Source organism: Pectinophora gossypiella, chromosome Z (genome assembly GCF_024362695.1).
Source record: "Pectinophora gossypiella chromosome Z, ilPecGoss1.1, whole genome shotgun sequence".
In the NCBI taxonomy this organism is placed as follows: domain Eukaryota; kingdom Metazoa; phylum Arthropoda; class Insecta; order Lepidoptera; family Gelechiidae; genus Pectinophora; species Pectinophora gossypiella.
The window spans coordinates 14,853,732-14,879,066 of record NC_065433.1 but is presented as its reverse complement, the minus strand read 5'-3'; the positions used below and the strand labels follow the sequence as shown (position 1 = coordinate 14,879,066).

Below are 25,335 nucleotides of genomic sequence, written 5' to 3'. Positions count from 1 at the left end.
ATGAATTTTGCGACGGAAAATTCCACTTGCTTGCATGCATGTTTAATAGTGTACACCAAGTGTGATCTTTCAAATGAAAATGATGGACATTCAAATAGATAGTCGCCTTGTAATGCCGCCTTTGTAAATGGATAGTAAGGTAATCTGAGGAACGAATATCAAGAACTGTCTGTGATTAATAGTTTGTGTGGCTCTGCCTACCCCGATAGGGATTCGTACTTGAATATGTGTATGTATAATTATGAGTTACCTTTCTTTGACAGTGGCATCGTGACATAAGAATTTGACAGCGACGAGCCGCTTCTCCGCTGTGATGGTCCCGTTGTACTCAGGTACTCCGTCTGCCTCCGCCACGTACACCTGGGGAGTTACATTGATCGTATCATTGCAATCATGATCATTCACATTATCAAACGGCCTCTGTGGTCCAGTGGTTGAGCATTGAGCTCACAATCCGGAGAACCCCGGGTATGAATCCCGGTGGGGACATCACAAAAAGTAGTTTGGAATCCTAGTTTGGTTAGGGCATTAGGAGCTGATCACCTGATTGTCCTAGGGTAAGATGATCCGTGCGGAAGGCACAACCCACATGATAGAAGAAATCAATCATTAAAACAGTCAGTAGCTATTACTACGTACTAAGTCTGATAGCATACATCTAAGGTTGTAATGCATCTAAGGCATTTAAAAAAAAGAAGTAAAAAAAAATATGTATTTAGAACATCTAAAAAAGATGAAATAGAACGAAAGTGGTGGTGTCAGAATAGTTGTAAGTGGAATTCCGCTGTCTTTGCCTGCCTTAACGGGAAATAAGCGTATTCTAAACCCAGATGAGACCTAAACGGTGTTTGCATCAAATTGTACTTTCAGCAATATTGTACTTTCTTTTTACCTTATCATGTGTCGTTTTTACTCTGAGTATACAATAAGTAATAGGTAGTATTTGTATAGAGTTTAGAATCTTATACTTACAGTGCCAAATGCACCCTCAGCCAACTTGGATATCATCCTGAGTCTATGCCGCGGGAATTCGATCACGTTGGTGGTCTCAAGCCGTCGTTTCAGGTCGATAAACATCTCCTGTTGACTCGGCGACTGCAATGGAATATGACATAAATACATTACTGTACATATCACAACAGGGATGGAGGGAATCTCCTTGAACTTTTTATGCTGTTTATTATGCCAAGCATGTTGATGATGGACTTATTTATACGCGATAGCTGATAAGCAATTCCCTTTGGTCGTAGAATGTCGCTTTCTTAAAAGTCCAGGCTTTATCTACCAAAAATGGATTGCAGGTGTACTCACATTACGTAACATCACAAAATAGCAATAAAAAAAATACTGAATGACTGACATCCTATAAACAAATAGATTCACATTCGCTAAGCTTTTCTAGAAAAGCGTCCGAGCCGTATTGTAAATACATATACATTATTTAGATAGTATAAGTTCGTTCCCTCAACTTAAGATGTTATTATGGCTGTTCAAATAAAGTGCAATATCGGTTGTACAGTGTCATTACACGTCGTCGCATGTGACAAGATACTCCGCGGAAACTTTATTACAGAGAGTGGTTGTCTATTTGTTACACGAGGTGTATGACTGAATGGCGTATAATTACCCTGGTACTGTGTTTGGACCGCACGGAGCCGGCGGCGGAGCGGCGTGCGTCGATGTCGGCCATCTTGTCGACGTGATCGCTCATGAGCTCGGTCGCGCGGTCCGACAGGCTGTCCGCGAGCCGACGCTTGGTCAACAACGGCGCGGAACTCAACTCCGGTACCGCGTAGTCGTAGTTGGAACTATCTGTTGCGTAGAATAGAATACACGTTTAGAATAAAGACGCATTATTACACCCATACATGTATAGGGAAAATAATAATTTGTCTTAAGTGCAGTTTTCACTACACAGTTAGCTCGACCATTATATATGGCGATACGGCTCACTTATCACGTTGGTCTAACAGAAAGCTCAGTGAGGCATGGGTACTTAGTTCATCTTGCGATGGATGTACCTCTGACTACCCCATTGGGATATTGTCAAGTAGCAAAATAATAATGACCGGGCAATGTGAGAGATAGTAATTAATACGCCCGATAGCACTAGACATTATTCATAATGCCCGCATTAATCACTTGGTCCATAAAATATACATGGATCGCAAATTGATAACACATGCTCAGCAACACAGGAAAACATCGCGAATAAAAATGTAATAACCCATCATACAAAAACGTATAGGTAACTTACCTGAGAGCGCAGTATTAGAATCCTTCACAAAGTCTTTCATCTCGAGTAGTACAGTACTATAACTAAAATACGGTGCACACTTCAACGCCTGGTAAGGCTCTTGGTATTCGTCTGACTTAACATCTAAAGCGCAGTCTATATTTTTGTTTTCTGGCAACATTGAGGTGCCGCATCGGCTGTAACTTTCTACCGTCCTCTTTTGAGATACGGTAGACTTCGCTAGCGGGGAAGCGAAGCACTTTCTATGTCGATGTCTGTGTATGATTAAGAACACAGCGACAGCTAGTAGTATGACGAGAGCGGTGAGCACGCCGACTACGATGGCCATGTAAAGAGGGTCCTCGTGGTGTGCCGTGGATATCGGAACCTCTTTAGCGGTGGTCTGCTTCGTTTTGTCTTTTCCGCCGAGAGGCTTTAAAATTTCCGGCGTGTAGTTCCCTTGAGCCACGTCTGAAAAATGAGTTGGCAGAAAAATAGCTATTTATGAAATGTATACTTTAAGAATTTGATAAGTCTAAGTATTAAATTATGTATCTGACTTGTACTCGTAGATCTACATTTTTTTAATGAAACTTTCTTTTGGTTGATTTCAACATATATTTTTAGCATTAATTATACAGTGGAAGGTTTAAAATGTAGTTCTTACCGGAGTCAAAAACGACCTCGCTGATGAGTATCCAGCGCGCGGCGAACCGCAATTCGATGCGCACCCACTTGCCAATGCGGTGGTGCAACTTGATGCTCACATTTCTTGAGTTCTCGAAGATACTGTCTTCCACGTGCGAGTAGCGGATCGGCTCGTCTTGGAAGTGACGACCTCCGATCGAAAATGATATGATCGCCTCCGAAAACACCTGTGGGATGAAATTAGTGTTAGTAAAAGATCCGTTTGTGGTCGAGCAGCCAGATAACGACAAGGGATACATTAGAAAATAATGTATTCTTACCTGCACGTCTCTCATGAATCTATTGTTACAGTAGAGATGTACCGCGCTGAATTCCCGTACTTTGTCGAACTCGAAAATGATCACCGGAGGGCTAGGCTTGGAATCGTTTCTCCACCCCACCCAGGCCGAAGTCTTCGCGGCTTCACGAATCTCGTCGCCGCCAAACTGGCCATCCACCAACTGGCCCAGACCGCCTCTTAGCTCCTCACCCCATTGACCGTCGTAGATGGTATCAGTCAGCTCGATACCATTACTCCTCTTATTCCCCTTTGGCATAGAATACGCGACTATACCAACTGTGGAAAAAAATACCAATTAATGTGTTGCAGGGTGCTGCCAAAATTGTGACCCGCAGCGTGATCCTAATTTCCTAGTAGATCAATAATCTATGTTACCTATAGGCATGATAGCTTCCCTTCGATTAACGGGGGAGGATAGCCTCAGTAGTTTAATGAAAGAAATAAAGAAAATATTTATTAAACAGAAACCTGTTGACATTACTCCTACTTAAAAAAGTTTTGCTTTGAATATTATAAAACAAAATAGATACTTAGTGAAGGCTGATCTAAGAACATTTTAATTAGTAATGTTCTTTTGCCTTTGTTCAGTATTTATTTTTACTTGAATGGCTTCTTTGATCGGTAAAATATTGATATTGTTCGAAACTTTGCGGCGGTGTAGGTGCTTGAAACTACCTGTAAAGGCAGCTGTTTTAAGTGGGGGAATCGCGCAAGACGAATACGGGAAGAAAATGTCAGTTTGTTATGATGGTAGGGAGGACTTGCAGTTTTTATTATGCCTAAGAGACTCGAGGCCTTTGAAATGTGGTGTTGGAGGAGGATGGAAAGAATCAGTTGGACTGAAAGAGTTACTAATGAGGAAGTGCTAATAAGAGTAAGGGAAAAGAGGCAAATATTGAGAGTTATTGAGGACAGACACGGCAAGATGTTTGGACACAATACGACACGACGAATTTATTAAAAACATCATAGAAGGGAAGCTACAAGGAAACAGAGGAAGGGGAAGACAAAGAAGAGCTTACATGGAACAGATTAAAGAGAAAGCGAACGTCGTGTCTTATAAGGAGGTGAAGGAATTGGTCTTTGATAGACAAGAATGGAGAATGCTACACCGACTAGAGCGTCGATCTTAAACTAGTGGTGATGATGAAGAAAATGGTAGCAAAATGCACAAAAATTCTTGACCTTTTTTGGCCTGATTTAGGTAAAGGGTGACATATACTCGTAAGATCAGGATGAAATACCAAAACAAAATGTGGCACACACATTTTCGCATTGTGTATGGTTCTTCGTTTTTAAACGGTTTTTTACTAAAGGCCTTGGTCCGTAAACATTATCTGTGTAGTTATATTTGTGTGATTCATAATTAATTAAATATCAGACGCTAGAAACGCTGACGGAAATTCGGAAAATGTTTGAAAGGTCTTTATTGGATTGTGACACTTCAAAAACGTCCAGTGTCGCAGCTTGATCTACAGATTTTATACTTCTTCTTATTGTGTGGGTTGTGAGGTGGAAAACCAACCTAGATTTTAGCAGTCATAACGTAGTATGCAATAACGAGTTATTCGGTATTTACAAACGATAAAAGATGAGTGTGACAAAAACAGTTATGGGTAAGTATTTAGACCCCATATTAACCTGTGTCGCTGTAAAGGGATATCAATCAAAAATTTAACACGCTTGCATAGGAAAGTGGCTATCCGACGACAGCATGATTAGGTTTAAAATTTCACAGACATGTCGCGGCGTGTACAAACTCTCACCTGTTGTATAGGTACTTGCATTAGAAAGTACTAATACCAAAGCTTTTTCAGAAATACACTAGTACCGTGAATCGGGCGAATCATACAAAACGTACTATGTGGGGCAACTTCCACCCTACCACATGACTTGATCGTCGGTAATAAAGTGAAATATAAAGAAGACTCTTCAAAACGTTTCAGTTTTTTGTAAACTTTAAAATTTATGTAGGTACTGGTACATGGCTAAATGTGATGATGACTAAATAACACAGCAAAGGCATTAGATTGAAGACAAGTTCAACTATTTATTACTTACCGATAGTCAGCGATCAAACAACCCCATTATGCAGTCGAGAATGTTAGCAGGTTGAGTCATACCTCACCAGCGAGATAATTTAACATAGATTTACATGTTAACCCGTAATAGGCGCGTACTTTACTTGAGTTTTACTACTTTCTCTTAACCTAACAAATATTTATGAGTTTAAAGTTCCTTACAGAAGTACAGACTTTATACAATTCCAAAAAAGGAAAGCTGGTGGAAAGTTAAGTTAAGTTCTTTTAGGGACGTGTACGATCACTATTTATGACCTAATTCCTACGTTAATGACTCTAATAAGAAGCCATGACAGTTCTAAGTTATTTATTTACTAAGTACCTACCAAGTCGGCGGAACACAAGAGCGTGTGATTGTTTGAGAATGCGAAGGATGAATAACGTCGCGACGAAAGCGGTGTACATAGAATAATAACAACTCAGAAATGTTATTTATGGACTAAATAAACTTATAAGACAGTTCCTAGAGAAGTGGATATTTATTTCCTAGATTAATATACGAATGGTTAAAACAACGACGATATTGACAGATAAGACGAAGGATGCGTTAAGAGATAGTTATATAGTCACCATCACAAAGTTTAACATATTTTAATATTTAATTGTTCCTCAGTAATGGACTCTATTTTCCGCATTTAGGCTCCATGGAAAACAAGCCAGGCCTATTGCCATAACCTTAATTCCCTTTATTATTACTTAGAAAGTATAATATGAAAACGCATACTATAACTTACCATAATTATGAAAATCCGTAACTTTACAAACCGTAACCGGAATAACTATCTATAATTTTAAAATTCATAACTTGAGAACCCATAACTAGAATATACGTACCTAGGTAGGTAGGTATTTTTCATTTCAGGGAAGTATGTATTTGGGATTTATGTCCGGTTTTAGTTTTGGAATAGGCAGGTTAACTTCGGTACCAAATCGGTCGGACGACGACGTGCAAGTGAAGCGATCGTGCCGTGGCAGCGGCCGTCAAAAGCCAGACTCGACCAATTTCAATCACAATGAGGGATTTTCCAGGCTACGTTCCCCAAAAATAATATAGATGGCGCTGTCGTGTTTACATTCTCATTACTCGGGCACATAACCATTCAAAAACTCGACGTAATGGCAGAAACATATATGTATAAGTATAATATAATTATTGCTTGATATTTGGATCTCTTTATGTATAATTATGTTGCTACTCTTTATTACGATCTGAATAACATTGGGTGGCAGACGTAATTGCGTCTGGTTGTAATAAAAAGGGTCATCATTTATACCCAAAAACAAAGATAAAAGTTGCATATTATGTCTGTTATCCATGAAATTAGAAGGTTAAACGTAGGAAAATCTTTACAACGCTTTATTGTTTCTGAAGAATGTAGCCTGGAAAGTCCCTCATTTTATGATATTGCGGCATCTTCATATTAGCTTATATTTTAATTCTTACGTATTTTAATGTTAGATATATATTTTGCTTATTAAAATATATATTTTTAACATACACTATTAGATTAGGTATAGTCAATGTCGGTATTTTTAGTTATGGATTCTAATTAGATCCCCATTTAGAACGAATTTCTTACCGTTATACCAGCCATGACCGTTTACGATGAAACTAAATGGAACTTTTAAAAATTAACGTCAACCGTTGCAGTTTCACATTGCAGCAGTTGGTGGACCTTGTAAACAACAAATTTCAATCACTTTTAAGCGGTTTGCAGAATGCTACGTCAACAATATAATAATCTACCAGGTCGATTGCTTGACGGGGTCGGGCTCTTTGCAGTAAATATTAAAGCAGCAATTTACGTCGCAATCATATCGGAGTTAGAAACTCCGGAATACAGAAGTACAGAATTTATTATCTTCTATGTTGCGAGACGTACTAATGTGCGTGTGACGTCCTAAACGCGGGACGCGAAACAATGTCGCGATTTTCACAATTTGTCACTTCCTCCACCAGCATTATTTATTTACTAACCTACAGTGAAGTACTTAGTTCAATGGAGTATGGATCATACTCCTTCCGGATTGAAGGAGAGGCATGTATCTAGTAGTAGGGCGTAATATATAGGGTGGCCCAAAGGCTGACGTTCGAAACAAAAAATAGAGAGGCTCATTGACTACCAGAATTGAAATATTTTTATTTTTTATTACAAATGTATGATTTATCACTTTATCACCCATAGGAACATTAGAACGAAAATGTCAAATTGTACCATTGAACCTGTCATCGGTGGTTCACTCCAAATCGAACCCTAACACATAACAATACTAAGGTAACTGATATTATTAATTTTCGACTCTCGACTTTATAGCTCACATCAATTGACGCATGACGTCACTTCGACGGCTGTGTAGCTTTTTTCAAGACCACTGTCACGTATTTTGACACATTGGACGTGGCAACATTACACTTGACTGTGGTAATACTTCGCAAATATTGCTGCTTCCGTGCAGTGTGAGTCAACGCATTTTATTTATATTCCAAACGCACTACAGCCGGCACCTGGTTGGAATTCTTGCACAACCGTGTTTTGCTAACTCTGGAAACAATGATTGTTTATACAGTCGTCTAAATATAAAGTGTGATAAGGCCACGATCTTTTCTCAAAAGGATCTGTTTTGCAATTATTTTAAAAACCTTGACTGTTTCTATTTGAAATGTATTTGTTAATGGAGCTGATTCCTCTAGATACCATCAAAAATTATTTTAAGTTATATAAGTAATTTTCTTATCCGCCAAAAAGGAAAGGGACGGGCAAATGACAACTGTTAATTTGAAAATGAATAAGGGTTAACTTAATTCTGTCGGGTTTTGGCCAATGTACAATTTGAGAGCATTCTTTCTTCTGTTTAATATTGACGTTTTATGCTTGACGATTACAGCCGCAGCGGCAAGCTTGTAAACCAATGTTTGGCTGGCACATTTAATTTCGGTAAGACAACCCCAATTGCCGTCGAAATGAGTACATATCAAATCAGTTTCTTTGTTCGCGACCGAGGTAAATAACCATAGTTTGCGATAAGCGTGATGAAAACAGCTCCCTGTGTACCGTGTAATGTTGCTACAATAAATCAAATCAGGAACGTGTAGTTTATACGTGTGATTAACCTCAGTAATTCGCCACTTTTTTACTTAATAACACCTTGCATGCAGTCGCAACTTCCACCGGCGATAAGTAATTTCTAAGAATCCAAAGTTACGTACGTTTTGTACATTTTTACTTCAACAACTAAGCAATGGAATTTTACAGGAATGGTTGTATTTTTGAATATGTCAGGTACCTACTCTAGAAAGCTATTGGTTACTATTTATAGATGTTTATTTTACGCCTATGTAATCCTATAAGCACCTACCCACTGTTTTCAGAACAGTTTCTTTTTAAAATACAAAATCTTATTATCTATAAACACTATCTCGGGTACTTGCTATTGTTTATACAATACAATACAAATGCCGGTTTATACTTGCATTAGAAACGGTTAGGTCTATAATTCTGTGGTGCCGTCTGATATGCGTCTTGTTAGCACCCTGTTGGCAGTTACTTTACTTTTACAACTCTATGATGCTTTCCTGTCCGCTAAAGTGCTAATATCTATGCCACCTAGCCCATGAATATGTCACTTAACTAAGGCTTGCCGAACGCTAAACTAATTAACCTGGGACCACGTACAGTCTCCTCTTGGGGCACAAGAAAAGCACTTTATTTTAATTGCCCGTTTCTAGACAATACTGCCATTAATAATTATTAAAAACAAGCGAGTAAATTGTTTAGTACTAACGTTGCGTGATAACATTTTGTACTTGTTGTTCAAGATTCAGTTACGTACCTCGTCGAATCGGTTAGTATTACAATCGGACATTACATTACATACATTGAATACACTATTATTGCATGAGAAAAAGCCAGACAACACTATTGAGATATTTCCTTTGATTTATTTTAAACATGCCGTTCCAGTGAAAGAAGATGCTAACAAGCTTTGAATATGTTCACATTTTTAGCTTTGACATGTCGTGTAAAATAAGCATCTTTTCTTTCACAATCAGCTTATCTTATTATTTACAACAAAAGAATTTCATTCTTTGTTGGACTTTTGAGCCCGACTTACCCCAAAAATTATTATGTATAAGTAAACTTATTACTCCATGAGTGAATTAGTGGTTGAATTTGACGGTAAGGTTTTGAATTTGGATGTCTCGGACACACATTGTAAGTAGTAGATAGATTTTGGTGTAGTTCGAAAACTAAAATTAACTTTTAAATTCAAATTAATAATACCTCACATGCTCGCAAATATTTGCAATGCTGTGTAATTATTTAAACTTACCGCTCCAGTAGCAGCCGTACAACTCAACCCTCATGCAGACGGTCCGACGGTGCGAACTGTATGGGATGAAGCGGATCTTCTGCGCCCAAATAGGCGGCTCCAAGTGATTCTTCTTCTCTAAGTACGTGTTTGTGTTGCCACTTAAAATCTGTAAGGGAACATTGAATTGGAACTTTCGTTACTTCTAAGATGAGGCGTACTTTGCAGAGCAAGGGCAAAGTTTACAAGGACAATGGTGACAATGTTTGAGTTTCGGTCAGAAATTATCACTTATAAAGAATGAATGAACTTTAATTTACGAAATCTTAAACGTTACTAGCGACCCCCGCATTAGGGACGTACCCTGAAAAATAAGTTTTATTTATAAAAAATGTGCCGCCGCCGTTACAGCGAAATAGGTTGGAAGCATTGAACAAATCGTGTTGTTGTAGCCTACTTATTTATATAAGAGATCGTTTATTGATTCAATTGCTCTGGAATTCATGATGAGGGCTTATAACCCTTTGTAATAAACAGATTCTATTATATTTCTCTTCTCTCACAAAATCTTAAAGAAAGGTCAGGGTAGAAGTTTCTGTCGAGACTTACAATAATCCTATTTTCGTCTCCGCACAAATTGTATTGCCTTTGAACATTCTAATACAAGGCTATAGCGTTCAGAGCTTACAAGAGATGTTCTGGAATAATGTTTCATGTACCTTGAGTTTGATGTTCTAAAAGGCGTGAATTATGATGACATTGATGACTTACTTCTTGGCCGTCGGCGAACCGATATCGGACCCACTTGCCAAGCTTGGGCCGCCAATATTCGAGCACGTAAGCTTCTGCATACTCCTGACCCTGGCCGTTGCCGAACCGACCCTGAGTTCCAGTCCCGGTTATAACGTGCACCGAGTGCAGATCGATCTCCAGCCATTCCGTCGACTCAGTCGTGATCTGCGACTTCGGACACCAGGCGCCCCCTTTTATTTCTTGATTTAACCTGCAAATGTAAATAATATATTAGAATCCAATAATACTACACGTGCACGTGCACACTTAAAAGCTGAACTGAACTAAACCAAATAAAAGACATCCCGGATTGAACAAATTTAAGGTAAAGTGGTTGCAATGTTTACATAGAGACCCGACTCAATGCATTCTATTATTAGATTTATCCCGAGTCTTTTGTAAGAGATCTCTTATGAATTTCGAAAAGCTGTTTTAATGTACCTTTATATAACTGTGTGTGTAAGTACAGTATCTAGATGTTCTTGTATTTTACAGTGTCAACTGCGCTACAATTCTTTCAAAATGTGGGTTCGTGTGTGAGTCGACATGTCATATTCCAATCAAAGTTAATAATAGTCCTTTGGCGTTGGTGTTTATTAGCGCATTCACTTATCATGTGTCACTCCAATCAAACTCGAGATGGCCGCCCATTAAGACTTATTGATGCACTGCCGCTATGGTGACAGAAATGAAACCGGCTGCTTTCGTAATTGGGTATGTAAGGTATATCTTTTTTATATTTTGAATTGAAACGTTATGCTATTATATAAAAACTAATTTGAATATTTTTGCTCTTTGCAGTTGTTAATTATTTTAAATTTTTTAAACACATATCTCCTAAAGTAGGATGAATGACGTTTATACCTTTGCCTTTGCTTAGTTTGTATTAAAATTTTAATATTGACATTTTGTTAGGGTAACGTGCCCAAACTGTGGGCGGTCCCTAAGAATACTTAGGCCCAATAAGATAGAAACAAATAACATTTTGTTAATTTTTCATTTCTTTAATTAAGTTTGCATGGTTATGCTTCTAATAAACATGATGGTGGTTAGTGTACCTCATTATTATTGAAGTTATTTCATTAAGATTCTTGATCGCACACTCATAGGACCCTTTGCAATCGTGATGACCACTGATTATATCAAATTTTATTTATTATAAACGGCATTTAGCAACGACAATTTGGTAAACAGACTACCTTTAGAGGTCACATGAAGGTCAAATAAATACACGATTATTTCTAAAATAAACACCATCCGGCTGATTTGGGCCTAGAAATAGAGAAATAAAGCTAATTAACGAATTGATCCATGGATAATTGTTACGTTTCCATCTGTTAGTGTCTGTGTTTGGAAATAGAATCCTATCGTTATGTATACAGGTACCTATTCAATATATTTAACGTTAACATCAGCAAATAACGTAGCAAAAATGCGAGGAAAGAATAAATTGAACAGTGTTACTTGAAAAACTGGCAGGTTGTGTAAGAAGGCGCGAAAAGGCTCTTAACGGTGCTGTCTTCTTAGTGATTATTACCTTCAGACGCAGCATTAATGTATTCCGAGTGCCAAAGGCCATTTGCCTGTTATGCTATTTCATACAATACCGTACCAAACCTTTTTGCTTTTAACCCTGTACGTAACGACTGCAAATCAAAGATCCTCTATCGCCATCTAATACGATAGGTAGTTGCATAATCTTGTCGGTTGTCTTAATTCAAGACTTCTGAAGTTATCAAAGTAGAAACTTTAAAATAATACTAGATTGATTGAAATATTGACTGGTCGATGTTTGCATTGTTTATTTTGTACCGATAACTACTTAATTGCTTATAATTAGTAATCAATAAGTATTTTATAGGTACTAAAACGAATTATCGATCGATGTCAAATCTATATTAAATGTCTATGAATTTCGACTCATACAATGTTTTCAAATATTGATGAGAACTGTAATAAACCCGCTATTTAATGGTTCATGAGTTTCATATCGATATCACTGAATGCTTCACGAATGCGAACACGCGACCGACGTCAAAACTGACACAGTAACTTGGGTTATGAAATGAAATATATTTATTCGTTCTAGGGTAAATACAGATCTAATTAAATAATAATATATTGAATTGCACAATAAAAGGTCGAAGATAAATTATGAAATTCTGTTTACTAAATAAAGACAGATTTAAAACTAATGAAACACATTTTCTATTTGACTTATTTATGAATTTTAATTAAGAAAAATGTTATAATAAGTCCGACATTTTATAAAATTTTTATATGACGTCACATTGTGATATTTCATACATATTCCATAGTATTTACTTGTTTTGATGTTTAGTAAAATGTAACTGTTTTGACTAGTTAGAAACTACCCTATTGGATAACTAATAAATCCTATAAATACACAATAACCAACAAGTATAAACATTCAATAGAAGTGTCGTGAGCTCAAATTTAAATATTCGTCCACCAAGAAAAAGGAATGGAATTAGAAATTGTTTGAATTTACTTTTGAACATTGTTAGCGGTAATTCATTTCTACTAAGCGGTAGGCCACTATAAATTTATACACGTGCAGAATACATTATTTTAGTTAGTGTTAAATTTATCTATGTTTATACAGGGGACAGGTAGTATGTTGAACTTTTCTATATAAAGGTTGTACACTTCTTTTGTGTCAGTAGAGACTCTTTTAGCGTCGACTGAATTACCCCATACTATAATTACATATCGCATAATAAATCCTACATAACTATGATACACATGTAACGCTGCTTCGATGGAAATTATATCTCTGCAACTGCTGCTTAATTGCAAACAGGAATCTATTATTTTTATTGCAAACATGGCTTTTCCAACTGCCATATTTATCTACTATTTTTGCTAGAAATTATGTGAATGCTACTTCTTCTATATTTTGTCCCATACATGATATATCAAGATCTATGAGTCGTGAATTAAATGTCTGAAACTTTTGCCTTGAACGTGTCAAAAATCTTGTATCTTTCATACATAATATGTTCGATTTTTTTTTAAATTATAGTTATTAATGTAACAGGCCTGTAATTGTTCATTTCAATCTCATCTCCTTTTTTAAACAATGGCTGAACAATCGAGTAATAATTTAAGCCGGATATAGTTTGTTTCATTGAGAGATTTATTAGATAACATTAAGGTTTGGGCCAAGGATACTAATTGCACATAATTTTAACATCTTTGTGTCAACGTTAAATATAATTTTATTAATTATTCGTTGTGCCCAGGTCGCGCCTAACAAATTTAATCAAAAATAGTTAACTGAAACTACTAAAACTACTAAAATCAAAACTTGTATAAAGGCGAGCTTTTTCTGTCTTACAGTAAAATAAATAGGAATATTATGTGTTTCACGTGGACAGTGTATTGGAATTTATTAGAATCCATTGAAATATAGTTTCGCAAATCAAATATGAAACGAATACACATGGTCTACTAATTCAACTATTCCTCCGCTCAGTGACATGTAGAAAACAGACTTTGGCAAGAACATATAGATAGCATTGAGCTCGGTGACTTTAGAAGCAACTTAGGAGGCAGAAGACCTTCCTATTGCCCTTATTTGCCAACAAGGGCAACTAAAATCGAATCGGAACACTACCATAGTCTAATATTATTGTTGTCGCTTGTAATGTTATGAATAGCTATAATAAAAATTTACACAAGTGTTAAGATAAACATTTATTTAGGTAAAGTGGGTTACGACTTCTAAACCTCAAACATATAAATAAGTACGGTATGGTGTGTAACGAAGCCGCTCAAGTTAAAAAAGGGTTTGTTCGGTCGAGGCACGCGGCACGCGGCTGCGTCACTCGTCACCGGACGACAACGTGCTGGTTATACCTACTTACTATGGTTTTCTGTAAACTCACTTTCGACATAGTATACACTTTATAACTACCGAAGTCCGACAGTTTCCGGTAATACTCCATATTCGTTTATTAGATGTAAGAAGACCCTTAAAATGTTTGTGTATTTATTTGTGTCATAGCTGAAAATACCTAATTGTATATACCTTAATATCATTTCGTTATCGTTATTTTTTTACGGAGTCCGCTTACTTAACCTGAAAAATTTACAGATATGTTTTTTACAGAAACGACTGCCTGTCTAACTTTCCAACCCGAAGGGAAAACCAGCTCAACTACAAGTACCTACCATACATACCTAAGTTTTATGTACGTATCAGAGCTAATGGTTCCTATATAGGATTGAAATCACAATAATGTATTTTGACAGTCGTACCTATCTGTTGCTAACTTAGCAGGTTATTTTTAGAAAAAAAAAAATCTTATTAAAGCCAGGGATTTTGTGCCCACAGAGTTCGGTACTATGAAATCGATACTCCGGTACTTAAGTAAAATGTACGTATTATAAATAACATACTATCGAGATAGTAAATAAACACTCTACTTATGTATCGTAATAAATTATGTGCGAATGGAATTTATTAGGTCTTAAATAACACATTGTTTCAAAGTGGCTCTATCTGTTAAATAGAAGAGACAAGTCAATAGATCTTACGAGTATTGCATTTCTACCTACCTATTCTACTATTTCATCAGTTCAAAAATAAAACAGGCTGCTTTATCTTCATGGATCTGTTGATTATACTTAGTATCAAATGCACGTGTGTTTGAAAAATGAGTGTATATGTGCCTCAACAAGACAAAGTTTCAATAATTTACTTTTAAATTGAAGAAAAATGTAAACTAAATTCGCTGTTAAATTTTTTTGTACATTTTTATTTTTTAAATTTCAGACACCGTTGTCGTGGTAGAGGACAGAGAGGACTAGCTACTGTCTTGTAAAAAGAGCCACAAATGAAGTGAGTTTGGTTACATTTCGTTTCGATGACGTTACATGATTATCATTGAGTTTGGTTACATTTCGTTTCGATGACGTTACATGATTATCATCATGGATCATGGCTTACCTTCCATTCTGTGGTCCCACGTTGCCGTCATTAAAGGAGGAGCTGGCTGTTAGGTCCTTATCTGGGATTAACCCGCTCTCCATGCCGAGCGGCGCGATACATTGAGCTGAGAACAAACACACACCCTTCAATTTTGTTTCGTCGAACTTAAAGGAATTTCTAATACAGTCTCAGTGTAGGTTTTGTTTGGTCGTTTACATTATGTATATCTCTTTTTTCGTTTCTTATATTTATTAAGTCTATTGTAAATTGTTAAAAGTTTAATTTAAGTATTTATTATCGGGAAAATGCGCATAGCTCTGACACCTCGTCTCTGAATAAAAGTGATATTTGTAATTAACAAAACACGTCTCAGTAGGTAAACTTGAAATTTTACAATAAGTATGTCGAAGATGATAAACAGCACTTATTTCATCTCTGACAATACTTGGAACGTATAAAAATCACGTGACGAATTATATTGTATAGGTGTACATAAAACGTATTCGCCAAGCGCATTCACTTTGCAGCAGGGATTAATTAAAAATGCAAAGTAAGAGCATTACATTTCAAGCTCGATGACAAGCACAACGTCGATGTGTTGCCAGTAGGGTTGCCTTATCACTGTTGACATAAGGCACGTTCGACGCAACTTAGCGTACGTAGCGAGACATCTATGTAGATACTCATTCCCATCCCTTGTATAAATTATGTAAACCTCTCTTCGACCGCCTAACAAAGCTTTTTATTTTAGCTTACAAGGTTCTCGCAATATAATTTACTATCGACTCCTTCTAAAACTCAATACTGCTGCTCATAAAGAGCAGACGATAACTTAACAACTTCTCGGAAATAATGCTTCTTGAGAATAATGCTCTTACATTATTTTGACAGTGTACTTACTGTCCCGTTTACCTTCCATTAAAAAAGAAGCATGTATTGGAAGGATATTTTAATATCAATATACTACCTTTAAATTAAATGTCGGTACACAAGCAATAAGAAATTAGTACACCCATCTGTTTTACGCGTGGAAAACATTTATCGGTGCGACAGCAGCACTCCTTGGGGTCGCTTATTAGTCAATCTATCAAACGGCCCTCGCGTGCGGTAGGTATCAAATGAAACAAACAACTTGTTGTATTTATTCACACATAAAATAATACGTCCCGTCATTTAATTAGGTGCCACGGGTTGATAACTTCTATACGGACTGTCGCCAGACGCGCCCGACTAAGGGACTAGTAGAAGCGGGGGAAAATAAGTTCAAATATCCATAGATAGGATGTTACGATTAGTACGGTATGAATCATAGGCTAAAGGAACATAATAGTATGGTGTCTAATCTATTTTGTATGAAAACCTTTGTCGCCTCCGGCTTAGCGACTGCGGTGCTAAAATTGGGCAAAAACTACGGTATTTAGACGATTTTTACTAGCATTTTGACTTTTGTATGCTTTTGGCATTTGTAAAATTTCGACGACGCATGTCTCGTCTATTCAAAAATAACTCGTCCTTTACTATTCTGTGGTATGAACGTTATGTACCTACTGCAATGATATAGGTAAGGTTGTGTAGATTTTTCTATTGCATATTTCGGTTTTTGTGAGTGTTTATTTTCAACAGGAATGCCACGAGTATAATTAATGAGCTACATTCGAGATTTCTGATACCTATAGACAACCCGCTGCCCGCTTGAGACTTGCAGCCAGTGGTCGGAGCTATAGTAATCAATCATTCCATCCGAATGCGATGCCTGTCTCACATCAGACAAAATTTAATTCACATCAGTTTCACAATCGCATACAGTGTAGTTAAAAACGGGAGCATCGCATCAAGTGTGAATTTCTTTCAATTATCGCTGGTATCGCTGCGCAAACATTAGATAGACGTAGAGTACACAAGGGTCCATAATTATGTAAATCAGGGAGCCTTTACGATCTTTCTTCCATATTAATGATTAAGCGTAATAATATCTTGGCTCCACTTCAGTGTCTGGTCGCAGTTTAAATTTGTTATTTGCTTTCGGTAACCGGAAAAGTTGAGCATTATACCATTGTAGTGTTGTGTCTCCATTGAGAAATTGGACACTATTTAAATGTTAGCCGTCAGTGTGAATAACCCCTTTTAAAGTTCTATTCTTCATTACATTTACATTAGATAGGAGATAAACACAACATTACAGTTTTAAGTCCACGGGCGCAAACATAAAAGCTTACATTGAATTCGCATAAGGCGCTTACTTACTAACAGAGAACAGTGGCCTATTCAATAACTTTCTTAATTTATATTCAGTAAACCACTCGGTCCTCGGTATAATAGGGCACCGAAGGCAGGGCGATATCAATCAGAAGTCGCATAAGCAATGCATATACTTAATGTAAACCTGTAGCACGGAGCGACACACGTGGCCATTGTTCTCGCAGGAACTAATTTATTAATCAGTGTATGTAATAAATTGAGTTTAATAACTTTTACATTTCTTGATATAGTTAAGACATAACCTTCACGCTCGTTTAGGTAAATCAGAAAATTTGGCAGGCAATTTAGTCACTTCATTCGTCCTTTATCCTCAAATTACTAACTTAGAACTTAATTAATACCCACTAAGTAAAATAAAAATAACTACGATTGTCTCACGAGACGCGAGAAAATATAAGATAGTCTTTGTAGGTCAAATGCAAATATAATTCGCTGGTTGCGTGTCTCGTTGTTTAAGCAGCGACCTCTTGTTGCTCAGCTAGAAGAACAAATTGCAAACGTCATAAAACCAGTTTTGAATATTAATAAACACGAATAAATGATCCCAGTTAAAGCAAACCCATTTACTTGGACCAGCGGTTCGCAAAGTGCGCGTGCAGCTGACGCCCCGCAAATTATAACACTTTTTAACAAGAGATGGTCTTTTTTTGTTTTCAATTCAAGGTTGTAGTTAATAAATATTACGAAAAAATATTACTTTCAGCGACAAAACGGAAGGTGCATTATTAGGCGTGGAAGGGAAAGTTTCAGAAGCTCTGAGCTTGTGCGTGCTTATGCTCTTGCGTGACATGTAGTCGTCTAATGAATAATAAACAGCGCAGTGGCGACTCGCTACTCATTCATATCCATCCACGAAAGGCAATATACTTTTTTACATAAAACGATTGAATGTCAGCTTATGCCGCTTACAATATTGGGTTCGCCTCGTATAAATTTCAGAACCACTCGACTAGTTCACGAAATGTATTCGTTATTCAGATACACTATCATTCATTATACACGCCAACTTACAAAGTAACAGGTTTTTCTTTTACGACAAAAATTACTTTGCGTGATGTCGTTTGAACTATTATTTTAATTACTTTCATTGTACGTGGGGTGGTTTGTATTTTTCATTTTACAGGTTCAGTTGTTTCCACGACGAATGTGTAGAGCCCGTATGACAACGATAACGGTCCGGCACCTACCGGTAATGACTGCCCGAACTACCCGCATACGGTGGAACTTCGTACAGTAGGTACTCAGCTCATAATTACATGTCCACTGATGGCTGATCGATAAAACGGCCACTAACTTCGCTACATACATAATAAAACACGACACTTTAAAACGTGCTCCGGGTAATTTCGGGCCACGAATTTATAAACGCAGGCGCCCACTTAGCCTCTCTAAATCAATACCAGAGGGATGATTTATTATTAAATGTAATGTGACAAGTTAGAGCAGCGTCGGGGTTCAATTTTGGCGAGTTAATTTATTAACGTTTCTCTTTTAATAATTCAGTTCAGTCTTCGATGTTATTTCGTATGAAAAGTTCGTTCTCCGATCGGTCGGAACAAGCCTAAAGATGCAATGCGGCATCCGTTTTCATTCTTTAAAACCATTGAGCGTGACGTGATTCGCCATTGTCACAGACACCGGTTGTAACTACGTGAACCAATTGTGAACATCTTTGATTCATCGGTTCATAACTAAGTAGGCATAGGTACAACAAAATTTTAAATGTTAGGGTTTTTATTAAATTGTAACAAGTTCTTATGATCCCACCAATGTGGAAGGTACTTACTTATTCGATATTTTATATTTTCCCGCATGATATACCCATCATAATCCTTTGATACCCTACCAAACAAACACCTGTCTTAGACAGTAATAAATAAAATATTACAGAAATAAACTTCAGGATTTTCCGTTTACCGTACTTTTCAATCTCGAACAGGTAAGCTGTGTAGAAGGGTTTTAATTGGCCTACAAGTAGAAATAGAAGGGTTACCAAGTAACATTACGGGCGATTTAAATTAATGAAAGTTAGTGTTGTGTAACAACCCAGTTTAGCTAAGAATATAAGCGTATATAGAATTTAGAAGCACCGTGTTGTGCATACACTCTTTATAACAACTGCATACAAGTTTTCCTGAAATTTCGATCCGAAATATGACTGAACACTGAGTGCGAGTGCTGAAGTGAGGAATTTATAATTATTCGTATAACTAACTTGAACGCGCATAGCGTCCCCAACCGAACGAGAGAAGTTTCTAATTAAATATTAAGGGCGTCCGAGTAGACATCGACGACGCGACTCGCCGACACTACTGCCGTGGTCTGACAACGGCCTGCATCTTTCAATTAAAAGTAGACTACTTAAATCGATCGGCACACTCGACGAACTAATCACGCGTAGATCATTAAAAATACATACAATCGTAGAAGTCCTTAGATATTTTTTTATAACTAACTGAATTGTAACACCAAATACTGTGTAATTATTGTGTAAAAGCAGATTCGTAGGTATTTTTCTACAGTTACTCAATTTCCATGGTGCAAAAAATTAAGGTTCCCCGTTTTACTGACTACGAAGAGCAGACCTAAATAATGCAAACTAAAGACAATCTGAACGAGAAAATTAATAATTCTTTCTGATGTTATATTTTTTAAATGACCAACAATGAGAATCTGCTTTTACACTTCAAGTCAAGTCAACACTAGCTATAATGTACTGTTTATGATAAGAAAAATAAAGAAAAATTCATTTTAAATATGGAACAAAAGCTTAACCTCAACCACTGACTAAATAAAAATAATCGCAATGCGTCCGTTACTTTCATAGTTATACACAACTCTACATCCCTACCTATTTTCGCGTTATTTTTATTTGCCATATTTTGAGTAGGTAAACTCGCTAAGGATTATGTGAATTTCGGAGTAAGGATGTTAATCGGCTTTTCAATGAAAGTTAAACTTTTTTATCTATTTAGAGATGCCTTTCTCAAAATCGTACATTTATCGAGACATCGAAACGGTTATTATTAAAGACTATTTTTATTTTAAATAAACACTCTTTAATTTTATTACAAAAAGTATGTAATTACACTGTGCTATACTAACTGTGTTCGTTAAGATCTGATGGCTTTTATACTAATGTTAAAGGTGGTATAGGTAAGTGCGGTGAACGCTAGAATAACGTAGTCTCTTCAGTACTATCGTTAAAATTTCGACACGACTCGAGTCTCGCCCAAAAACATATACGTACCTATTACATAAAATATGTCATCGACATCAGCGCCTGAATTTTCGAGCACAGTCGCGCTAATGTGGCTACTTTCCATGCATGCATCCTATAAACGTTGTTTTGGATAGAGTTGATTCCTTTGACAGACTGGAATATTAAGCCTCCTTCTAGTTGCAAAGCAAAAGGGACTATTACAGAAGCCGATTAGATTTCATTGAATCTATAAGTACCTTTTAAGCACTATGGTTGACATACCACAAAGGCTGAGCGTCAATAGGCACAGAGTCCCTTGTAATTGGAACGGCTTTCAATATAAGGAACTATTACTGTACGTAGTACGCCCTGTCCGTCGTGATGTGACCCGATCCGGTTCATTAGCGTTTCGAGGCTGAACGGCCGTTGTCGGGCACAGTTGAATCGTGCGAACACACTCCATCGTAGGTACATTTCCGTCCGCAGAGAGCCGTTAATGGTTTTACGACTGGAGACGGTCCTCGGCGTCATGTTCACATCTTTTAAATTTTGATTACTCAGAGCAAACCGAGAAGCATTACACAAATAAAATGTAGGTACATATTTCATTACAATCTAAAAATAATAAAGATATGTGACGGAACCGTAAATAAAAAACAGCGAGATTGAAATATGCAAAAAAAGAAAACAAATATAAAAGCATCTTTGCGTCCACAAAATAAGAACACTAAGAAACATTAGCGAACGACGAAGAAGCTTTGTCTGCGCTGAGTGTTTCATACCTACTTATAAAAGTGAAATATGATGTGGTAAGATATTGATGTAGATAACTAGAAATAATATTATATAACCATTGAACAAAAGAGAGTGTTGTGAAAAAACGGAGCAGAGCCAGCAGATCCAGGAATGGAACACGCTACGCTAAACGAAATAAGATGAAATACCTAAAACACTTTGTATAAAATTTCGATTAAACCTGGAGAGACTTCAGGAGTCAAGTCACTTACTATTTCCATTACCTACACGGCATTTTAAGTTCGAAGAATTTACCTAATTGTGTAATAAAAAATGCACCGTTCGTTTTCAGCAGTTTACCAGTAGTAAAAACCGTAACAAACAAATTAGCGACGATTCCCTATAATATAATAACAAAGTATTAGTAGCCTTCTCTTCTCTGTTAGGTAGTTATGTCTGCTGTGAACAATTGGGATGAAAAAAGAAATGGGATGTGTTGTATAACCACCTGTTCAAACACAATGACAACTAGGAGAACGTTATGCACCAACGATAGTTTAAGACCTCAAGTGAACAAGATTATTGTAGGCTTGTAACAATTAACAAACATGATATAGACACTTACATATATAAGTAGTATGTTAAGTACTCACATATGTCGAGAGCGTGCAACAGCTCGGCCCCTAGCAGCAGCAACGCTACAACGCAAGGCAACATCTCGCGGCGCTCACTTCACCATTTCTACCGACGTCGGGGGTCTGAAACAATATGTACTCTATGTAGTTATAGCAGAGCAACTAGGTATACTCTAGCCCTCCCTGTCATCCCTAGAATATATATCGCGGCACCTCTTTACAGGTACGCAAGTAGAACATCGCGCGGGAAGAAAATTTTCAAAGTATTATAAGGTATGGGGAAAATAGAGTTCTATGAAGGGATTCAACTGAGTTATTATTATCCATTAGTTATTTCAAAATTATAAGTATTTTAGTTTCATCTCTACTTAGTATAACTATTTATCGGGTCAAATTTCTTTTAATTTCAGTAACATAGCTACGTCCATAATAAAATATTATGTATATGTCGTTATTATGATAATAACCGCGTAAACCTAGAACAATGTACAAATATCAAGTCAACCAATTGAAGAAAACATTTTCTAACAAGAAAATGTACGTTTACCCATCGACTTTGCCCAGCTGCGAAATGTAGTATCGAGTAGAGCGTCGTTTCAATTTATCGAGCGCATTTTATTGCCTCTCGTAGTATATATACGATGTAGTTATGACGAAACAGTGTAAGTTGAGCGCAAATCTGGTCGTAAATTGTTTCTGGTATTAAATATACATACATATTTTATACTGATACCCACCAGGGCTGCTTTTGTATATAAAAAAAAGTTTGTATAAGTACCTATAAATCCTTTTAATTCTTTAGTTTCTGTAAAGTTTTATACTTCATTAATTGATACTATTCTTCTAAATTAAATGTATTAATTAATTACTAACGTTTTATTTCATTACACATAACTTTTTATAAATCCGACAAAGTAAGTATAATTATGTATGCTGCTGTACCTATACGAAAAGGAACAGTTCTTTACGTGGTTTTTGTTCGTCGCATGAGCACTTGATTCTTAACAAAAGAAATGCTGCATGTGCTTGACAATAGCGCATCGTCGTTAGAGGTCTAGAGTAGTGTCAAGGTCCGCGATACCGTAATAAGGGCTTTAAGGGTCATCTTTGTCAAGTTTGAAAAGTACTTTTATCTAGATCGAAATTTGGCTAGGTCTTCAAGTTTGCTGTTTAAGAGTTCGTTTCTTTTGACCAATCAATGCTAGGTAGAATATTCCGATATTTATCAAATCCGTTCATTTCCTCAAAACGAAAAACAGAACCTTTATATATGTTCACTTTGTTGTCCATCCGTCTGTCAGACAATACCTTTTTTCTCGGAAACGCGTGGAGGTAATAAGTTGAAATTAACATCTAATACTTATGTCTGCCGTCCCTTGAAGCTGTAAAAATATCAAGCTTCTAAATCAACCCAATTTCGTAGGCGAATTAAACCTACGGGGTACCTCCTCTAGATCGAGAATCATTAAACTTTACAAAAAGGAAGAACTTACTTCACAAGTAGGGAAAAAATCAAAAATCGTAATTTCTCGTTCCATCCTAAAAAATATATTTTTGCGATTACAAATTTATTTGCCTTACCTATGTCAATTTATGGTGGGTGACAAATGGTTGAGCGGACTCGCACTGGTCTTTTGTAGTACCTACAGTAGTGAGTGTTGGGTATGGCAGAAGAAGCATAAAAGTAGGATCAGTGCCGTAAAAACGAGCAGATAGTTATGCGACATCTGCGGTGTTAGTGATAGAATAAGAAACAGTTTGATAACTTGATAAAACAGAGATGTGGAGTAAAAGATGATGTAATTTATGAACTAGGGATGTCCTTAAAAAAGGTTTAGGTATTACGATCTACTCCGAACCGGCGAGCGTGTATGAAACGGTTGATGAACATAAAGGAAGCAAGAGAATTTCAGAATCTAAGCAAATGGAATGCCATGGTCTCAAGTAAGTATACCCTGGTGGGAAATAGGCGTGAGTTTATGTATCTATGTAGTAAACAACATCTTATATTAGTAAATCGACGTCTTTCGTCTGCTAAAATAAAGGCGAGTCCTAATAAAACAATATGAGCACCCTTATTCCAAACAAAATAAATATGCACCTCAAAAGTAGCTAGTTATGTTAGCTTAGCAATCAGTCTAATTACCGCGGTTCAAACATGTCCACTATTGTAAGAAAAAAATGGTAAACACGCCATCTATAAAGAGCTACGGAGCCATGGACCAGTGGTTTGTTGTTATTACTGTCAAATTGCAACAAACGGACTCCTTTTAGCACTTTGAATAAATTGTGATTATTTCAATATGTACGAGGTAAGATGGGTATATGATTAGATTACATTCAAACAATTAGGAACGATTCTGAAAGATATGGTTAAGTATCTTGAGGTGCCAAAGCCAAATCCGTGCATACCGAGTTCAGCCCCCGCGGCACGGCAACCGCGCCGCGAGCGGTGCGAATTATATCGAGGGCTTTGACCAATAAACGCAGCGAATGCTATCTACGGTAGATAGTCGTCGTACGGTTATTGGTCGAAACCCTCGATATACCTAATTAACGCCACACGCGGCGCGGTTGCCGTGGCGCGAAACGAATGAAACACTGTTGAATTATTTTAACCGTGCACAGTATGGTGAACATAATAGACAAACTCTAACCACGACTCTGTAACCAATTCACTTAGTAAGATATTTTATAAGTTTATTAGATTACTCTCCTTTTACGAATAAAATACGTTAATACCTGTTAATAGCCAGCGACAAGCGGTTTCTGTAGATGTACAAATTTTATAAAAACCAGTGGATCACGACACGAGTCAGGAGTTCGATATTCTGCTGGTGACATGTTAAACAAAATGATGGATAGATTACTAAACTAGGGAGTTTGGTAATTTGGTTAGGACATTGCAGGATGAAATCACCTGGGTGGCCGAAAGGAAGATCAACCTGTGATGCGGAAGCGATGGTAAGCCATGGGCATTGGTGCCGAAGTCCTAAGGAATAAGAATACTGATTTAGCCACGCTGTAAATGTGCCGAAATAACTACGGCGTAATAGGGGCATTCATTATTTTTACAGTTGACATAGGCTGATTGACCAAGCTTCACTCCTTTACATTTTTTTTTTCAAGGAAAACATCT

General features: G+C 36.9%; 1 protein-coding gene and 1 long non-coding RNA gene across 3 annotated transcripts in view; one reads left to right on the top strand and one right to left on the bottom strand.

Annotated features, from left to right (window-relative positions):
* LOC126380268 (discoidin domain-containing receptor 2-like) overlaps nt 1–25,335 on the bottom strand; it is a 31,057-nt gene that overhangs the window by 4,583 nt on the left and 1,139 nt on the right. The window contains exons 2-12 of one of the 2 annotated variants that reach the window (XM_050029548.1): nt 25,117–25,188; nt 22,215–22,319; nt 15,384–15,489; nt 10,388–10,619; nt 9,638–9,785; nt 3,205–3,500; nt 2,904–3,111; nt 2,258–2,707; nt 1,628–1,812; nt 973–1,095; nt 251–360 (exon numbers count right to left, since the gene is read on the bottom strand). In XM_050029548.1, the coding sequence (XP_049885505.1) occupies nt 251–360; nt 973–1,095; nt 1,628–1,812; nt 2,258–2,707; nt 2,904–3,111; nt 3,205–3,500; nt 9,638–9,785; nt 10,388–10,619; nt 15,384–15,489; nt 22,215–22,278 (1,922 nt within the window). In that variant the 5' untranslated portion in view covers nt 22,279–22,319; nt 25,117–25,188. The remainder of the gene's footprint in view (nt 1–250; nt 361–972; nt 1,096–1,627; nt 1,813–2,257; nt 2,708–2,903; nt 3,112–3,204; nt 3,501–9,637; nt 9,786–10,387; nt 10,620–15,383; nt 15,490–22,214; nt 22,320–25,116; nt 25,189–25,335) is intronic. The other variant, XM_050029547.1, reaches the window with a different exon arrangement.
* Nucleotides 11,042–15,495, top strand: LOC126380269 (uncharacterized). The gene is made up of 3 exons (XR_007568455.1): nt 11,042–11,122; nt 14,544–14,625; nt 15,210–15,495. It is a non-coding gene; the product is annotated as an uncharacterized LOC126380269 (long non-coding RNA).